This window comes from Dipteris shenzhenensis, chromosome 29 (assembly GCF_047967505.1).
Source record: "Dipteris shenzhenensis isolate YYH24624 ecotype China chromosome 29, Dip_SZ_1.0, whole genome shotgun sequence".
Taxonomy (NCBI): domain Eukaryota; kingdom Viridiplantae; phylum Streptophyta; class Polypodiopsida; order Gleicheniales; family Dipteridaceae; genus Dipteris; species Dipteris shenzhenensis.
The window spans coordinates 42,316,978-42,323,959 of record NC_141624.1 but is presented as its reverse complement, the minus strand read 5'-3'; the positions used below and the strand labels follow the sequence as shown (position 1 = coordinate 42,323,959).

Below are 6,982 nucleotides of genomic sequence, written 5' to 3'. Positions count from 1 at the left end.
AGTACTTAGTCAATACTATTGGACTTTAATATTATTGATGTTGCTTTAGCCTAAATTCTTACAACATTTCTCTCTTTTGATGCATGTTCTTAATGCAAATAAGTTTCAAAATCAACGGTAGAGATGCCACATGGGATGCAAGATCAAAGAATTATATTTCATGTGGTTGTAGTCCATGACACAATATTATTTAGCTTGCAACCAAGGATGAGTTATGAACCCTTGTGAGCATAGCCTTATTTATGTATTCGTTGGGATTGAATTCACAAAGGCGCAAATCTTTTCACATCACCAAGGCAATAATAAAACACTACCCCTGACATTTGCAGCGAGGATTAGGCCTTGATGGACCCTTTGTCGTGTCTTATGTTTATATTTTTTTCGTTCTTTTTTTTTCTCTTTATGAAATTTTCATTAAACGGTAGGATCCAAGTTTTAGTTTAAGTTTGTAGTTATGTGCTCCATGAAGTAACCTTGAATTTTTTCAACTAAATGGATGTAGAAATTGTCCTTAAACTTCTTTTCGATAGAGTCTTAATTGATAGAGCCGAATAAGCCGAAGTTAGTGCTTTTGTGCATACATGCACTCTTGTTTAAGACCACACTGTGCATAGCATAATGGGTTACCACCAATGGAAATTTTAAGGTTGACTTCAAGTTAACAGAACTCGTTATGTTAAGCTAGTAACACAACCTAACTGCTAGTGGGAAAAGGCCCTTATTAAACCAAAGCGAGAAGGTATTTTATTACTAGGCGTTTTGTTTTGGAAAACCACAAGGGCGTTGCCCTAGTTACAGAAGCCCTCAACAAGATGCCTCAGCGCCATTCCAAGAACAACAACGATCTCGCTTTCTTTACTTACGACGAGAAGCGGAAGCTTGGCTATGGCACTCAGAAGGAGAGGCTCGGGAAGGATTCCGTCAAACCTTTCTACTCTTGCTGTATCTGCCTGCAGTACCTCATCGATCCCCTTTGCTGTCAAAAAGGCCACCTCTACTGTAAAGAATGCATCTTAGAATGCCTTTTGGCTCAGAAGAAGGACATTAAGAGGTCTGCTTCGGCTTTTATTATCTGCTAGCTAAAGGTTTTATTTTTTCTCTTTTTGAGAGTTTGGATGGCGTCCTAACTTGCTGTTGATGTGATTACGGACTCTTTTGCGATTTTATAATTCTGTGGTCGCATCCTCTCTTTTTCCATGAACAGTACCAAATTGATCACATTCTTTGCTTTAGCAGACTTATGTTAGGGCAAAAATATGGTCACAGCCACAACGGGCCGAGGCGGCCTCCGCAACACCGGTCATGTAAACCAAGAAAAATTGACCTGAACGCGTCCCCGAGACTGCCACATCATAATCGTTTGCTTTGATGCACCGTTTCCGGTGAAGGAAACCCAGGTGAACTTGGATTTGATCGGGAGTTTGTCCAAAGCTCCCGTCCATTCTTCAGTTCATGTGAACGTTTTTGATGCGTACTAAGAACATTTTCCGCTGAAACATGTGATTCCACGTATGGACTCCCTTTGGCCCTTGAAAGGATGGATTGCTTCAACGAGGAGGGTGGACCTATTAATATAGCTTTCCCCTAACTTGGAGCCCTTCGGTGAGGTCCACAGGCTGCTCCCAATGGACCAGAGAGCTAATGGCTGGTCGGCTGGGTGCCTGACATGCCTTAACCTTGTCTCTTGCGTTTTGTGATAGAGCGCGCTGACCTTCTACTAGTAAAAATGGCCCATGTCCTACTCTTGGAATTGTGCTGCAGAGCATACTTTTATACTATGGTCTACACCCACTATTGGGTGCTGATGACGTCAGTGGGGATGCCATAGTAGCCAGTCCCTGCTATGTGTGATGGAGTTTATGGTTTTCAATCTTATGAGTGACTATCGTGAGATAGAAACTGCACTATGTTGTTTTTAGAGAATGAGTTTGTGAATGTTCCTGGATTCATCTAGGTATATAGCAATGTAAGAGCTTGTAGACACCAATGCTCTCCTTCTCTAGCCTTCTCTCTTGCTCTCCTCTCATCCTACAACCCCCCTCTCAGCCCGCTGCCCCTCCTCCTTGCTCTCCTCTCTAGCATATCCTCCTTGCTCTCCTCAGCCCTTGCCCTCTTCTCTCCTCTCCTCCTTGCTATTCTCTCCAACCTCTCCTTTTTGCTTTCCTCTCCTCCTTGCTCTCCTCAGCCGTTGCCCTCTTCTCCTTGCTCTCCTCAGCCCTTGCCCTCTCCTCTCCTCCTTGTTGTCCTCTCAAGTCTTGTTGTATGACATGCATTACTAATAATTACATATATAATGTATTTTTTATTAACCTTAAAAATTGAAACTCTGTTTCCACTGTTTCTTTTGGTGCCCAAAACTCTAAAACACCGTTTCCCGCCCGTTTCCAAAATTACTGGGAACTATGAGGAGTGCATTGTGATGTGTACTAAAAAATAGGTGCAAGTGAGAGGGTGAAAATTTTGGGAGTTTTCTCAAGTTTGTATCTTTGGGGGTGTAGATGGGAGCAATTACCCAATTTGGAAGGAGCCACATGGTGGCAGGGGCAAGTACGTCTACCTTTTGTTTTCAAAATTTTTTTGGTTACCTCATTTTTCTTCTCTTTTGTTTTCTCTTTTATTTTCTTTGTTGAATTTTGGACTTTAGAACAACAAAAATCTAAATTTTTATGATTGGATATATTCTAGTCTTACAAAGGTGGACATAGGCACAAAACTGAAATTTAAGGATCAACTAGATGCGACATGGAAGGTAGTGACACTAGCTGATGCAATAAAGGACATAGAGGACTTATCTTTGGAGGCAGAGGACTTATCTTTAATCATTGGGCGCGGGCATAGAACACCATAAATATTAAATGGTCTAGAGTTGAACTTCAAGAAAGGAGATTGAATGCTTGAATTTAAAACATTTGAAGAATGCGTTTGTGTTTTGAATTTCCTTTTCAGGTATCTTGACTTGTATTTCTGTTTGTTCACTTCAGTCGTTACGACGAAGATGGAGGAAGGTGATTCCATAAGGTTAGCATTTCATTAAGGTCAAGGTCACCAGGGATTAGTAGCAGTTATAGGTTCGAAAGTCGACATAAAATAGCTACCTTTGTCAGTGGTGAATATGCTTCCTAGGAGCTTTAGGGGTTTAGTAACTACACTAACTACTGCAGATTGATCCAATCAACACAATTGAAAAGGTGGGCTTGATATCAAGCCTATGCAAGAGAAATCTAGGGAGAGGAAGTATGGGAACAACATCGTAGAGGATAAGGACTTTCTTGTTTCAAGTAAAGGAAGGGCAAACAAGGGAAGTAAAGGAAGGGCAAACAAGGGGAAGCTTGGTTAAGACATGTCCAAGGCTAAGGGACTCTTCAGAGTGTGGAGGCAAGAAGAAACAAAGGAAATGCTTCTATTGTGAATCGTGGATTGGTATGCAAGAGGAATCTAGGGAGAGAAATATGGGAACAACATCATAGAGGATAAGGACGTTCTTGTTTCAAACAAAACGACGGCAAGCCTGGTCAAGATAAGTCCAAGGATGATGGTGACTTCAAAATATGTATGGGACTCTTTAGAGTGTGGAGGCAAGAAGAAACAAAGGAAATGCTGCTATTGTGATAATAGTGGACGCATAGTAAAAGTCTCAAACATAGTTACTAGGGAATGGAAACGTTTTGGTAACGTCGGGATGTCGGAATGAGAACGTACTCGGGAAGGGGGAACGGGAACAAGAGTGCTGCATCATATGACACGTCATTAAATTAGATGATATATCAAAATATGAAAAGAAAACCATGTTTTGCAGCTCCAAGCTTCCCATTTCAGCTTTAAACACAAAATATAATGTGCGTATTGCCATAGAAGTGTAGAATAATGCAGATTATAGAGCATATGATATGCAACATACAAGAAAAAGAGGCCATGATAGTGCCTCAGGGATCTCAATAGAAAATAGGACTCTCTAGTGAAGTACACGGTATATAGAAAAAGAAAGTCAGCCCTAATGGATTGAAGGTCGCATAGTATCAGAGGCATCTCCTTCAGTCTACTAAGCCTTATCATTTTGGTCTTGGGACTTGTCATCATCTTCATGCTTAGGAGTATCCTCTGCTGCATCACTGGCAGGGTCCTCTTTTGGTAGGAATCCTATGTATGGGTCAAGAGTGCACTTTGCAATGAACTCGTTAAGCAAACACAAGTTTGCATTACTAAAATACAGGATCATTTACCTTCTGAACCCCAAGCTTATTCCTCTTTTTGGATGCAACGTTTCCAGATCTGCTCTGCAACCGCTCAACGGGCGAAGAGCTAGCACGCTAGCTAAGTATACAAATGGCCAAATGCTACAACAATGGAGCAGTTGCCCCATAGGCCTCCCACCTACCAATGGAGTAAATCTTGAACCTGTCATTCCGTGCATTCTTCAAACCAAACAACCCTTTTCCTTGCCTATAAAATGACAGCTCCTCCCGCACATTCCTCCTATCATTTGCACTTGAGACAAGTCGTCTCAATACCATCTCCCATCCTTGCACCACCTGTGTGTTTGTGTCTCGCCCCTTCCCTTGAAATTTTGGATCCAAAAATGGCTGCAGCCTCTAAAGGTGAATGGTATTGCGTCCATCGAGAGTTTGCAAGTGCCCTGAACTCCTCCTTCCTCCAAGCATGCAAAGCATCTATACTTTGGAATGGTCTCGGTCTCAATCATCCTATCCATCCCTTCATACACCTTCCCAATACAAGGACTATCTGCTTTGTAACCTGAAGCAAGAGGCCAACGTCATCCCCAAGGATGTCATCAAAGACAAATGGACTAAAGTCTCTGATCCCTTGCAGAGTTACATTCACGCCATGCATTACCACTCAGGAGAAACAAGAAGCTGCCTCAATTGAGCTTTCAGCTTTAAAAGCGGTTTCAACATGATGAAATTATAAGCAAAGCATGTGTGAGGATGCTTTAAGCGATTCTCGTTTTGGGGTTCTTGCAAAAATCAGCCAAAATGTAGTGGTGGCGAGTGATGAAAGAGACAACGAAATTACCCATATCAATGGTAGGATCCACCCAACCCAACTTACCAATATTCTTCAAGAGATTATTTAGCCTGAAGGTAAGGGGAGGGTACTTTTCCTTATGAATCTTCCTCGTTGCCCTGTTGGAGTTCTTACCATTTACAGAATAACATTATTTGCCCCCTGTGCATGGCTTCAGAGTCATAGGATGATGACATTCAGGAGATGTGCTTCGCTTGTTGCAATAGCACGCATTGTGAGGATATGTATTCTTATCAATCTTTTGTGGAGTTGAGTAAAATGCTTTGGAGTGTATGATTGCGGTATGTATTGTATTAGGGCTTCGTTATGACTACATTCAGCTAGTGCTTGGATAAATTTGTGCTGAGCCTAAAAGGCATGTCATTACCTGAACATACTATCAGGAGAAAGTTGCTCAGAGAAGATTTGTCGAGACGGATCTCAGACCAGCTCCAGTTTTGGATCTCGGTACCGTCTGGTGTGTGGTGATAGTTTTCCTCATAGAGTGCTGTCTGTGTGGTTTAATGTAAATGTTTTCTTGTTCTATGTTTCTCTTTGTTCTTTCTTTCTAACCTTCAGTTTTCAATAATTGTCGATTTGAATGTCTGGACGTGTTCAGTCTTGTGAGTTGTGCCTGCAATTTTCATGTTTCTCATAAATTGAAATTCTCATGTTGTGCTTGAGTATTTCCCTTGTAGCAGCTTTGTGAATCAGTTTGTGGTTGGTTGATGATTACAGAAAGCTTGCCAGTTTTGCTGCACAACAAAAGCAAGACAAGGAGGAGGAGTTAGAGAAGAAAGCTTTGCAGAGAGAGCAGGAACTGGATGCCTTTGAACGCCAAAACAATGGAGCTGTGCCTCATTTCATGGGTAAAAATAATACATCAGATAAGAACAGTGGTTTCCATGGTGCTAATAGTGTGAAGGTGACTTCCTATGAAGAAGAGGCACTTCGAACAATGAGAGCCTTTTGGTTGCCTTCCGCAACTCCTGAGGCGCCAGATCGAGCTCAAGCACCATCAACAGAGACAATGTGTCCGGAGGGGAAAGAGAAACTCAAGCTGAAAGATCTTTTTCCAGTATATTTCACTGAGTGTCCAGGGGACATTCAGGATGACTTTTCAGAGGCTAAGTACATTTGCCCTAGCTGCACAGTGACGTTTACAAACACGAGCACACTCGTGGCACTCATGAATTGTGGTCACATTTTCTGCAAAAAATGCGTTGAAAAGTTCCTGCTAAAAGACAAAGCCTGTACAGTCTGCAATAAACCATGTAAAGAAAAACATATAGTGGTACTTCAAAAAGGCGGAACAGGTTTTTCAGGCCACGATGAGCAATTGGAGGCAACGGTATTCAAGCATGTTGGTAGTGGGTCTGGCATGGGGCTTACAAGGCCTGTTGTGCGCTCACAATGATTGTAGCAGTGTAAGTTTCAGGTTCAACTCTGGAATTGTAGGTTTCCGGTTCAACTCTGAAATTATCTTATTTTCTTATTGGTTGTGGCATAGGTAATGAAAGGCCTATGCGGAGTGTTCAAGTACACAGCGTGTACTCAGTTGAATTTGCTCAACCATTCGCATTAACCATGTGTAAAATAGCAATGCTTTTCAATCACTTTTATTGTTTATGTTACTATTTCAGGTTTTTTTGGAGACTTTTGTGAGCTCGTTAGAAATTTCTACTTGGCGTCTATTATCTATGAACAACAATTTGTCTTAGCTGCTTCTTCATGGAGTTGCCTTTGAATCTTTAGACAAATACTAGGATGAAGACTAATGTAGATTCATGCTCATGCAGGTTTATATGGGGTTCTTCTTCATGGAGTTGCCTTTGAATTTACACATACTAGGATGAAGACTAATGTAGATTCATGCTCATGCAGGTTTATATGGGGTTCGCATGTTTCATAAAATTTTGAAGATGCTATAATAGTTAGTGCTTCCTTTTTTTCAAACAGA

The 6,982-nt window shown here is 41.5% G+C and overlaps 1 protein-coding gene across 2 annotated transcripts; it reads left to right on the top strand.

Moving 5' to 3' along the window:
- The first annotated feature begins 738 nt into the window (after window positions 1-738).
- On the top strand, window positions 739-6,762 carry LOC147882872 (phosphoinositide binding protein). 2 transcript variants are annotated; one of them, XM_087400641.1, is made up of 3 exons: window positions 739-1,051; window positions 5,761-6,460; window positions 6,744-6,762. In XM_087400641.1, exons 1-2 carry the CDS (start codon window positions 813-815, stop codon window positions 6,437-6,439), a joined length of 918 nt encoding a protein of 305 aa, XP_087256767.1. In that variant the 5' UTR covers window positions 739-812; the 3' UTR covers window positions 6,440-6,460; window positions 6,744-6,762. The 2 variants fall into 2 exon arrangements, with proteins under 2 accessions (XP_087256767.1, XP_087256766.1); XM_087400640.1 differs by lacking the exon at window positions 6,744-6,762 and adding an exon at window positions 6,533-6,676 and having other exon boundaries at window positions 5,761-6,449.
- The last annotated feature ends 220 nt before the right edge of the window (window positions 6,763-6,982 follow it).

Bases quoted from the DNA above. Each gene is read 5' to 3' on its own strand.
- LOC147882872 (XM_087400641.1), top strand. From the start codon at position 813: ATGCCTCAGCGCCATTCCAAGAACAACAACGATCTCGCTTTCTTTACT. The intron at 1,052-5,760 runs GTCTGCTTCGGC...TGATGATTACAG, and splicing joins CAGAAGAAGGACATTAAGAG to AAAGCTTGCCAGTTTTGCTG.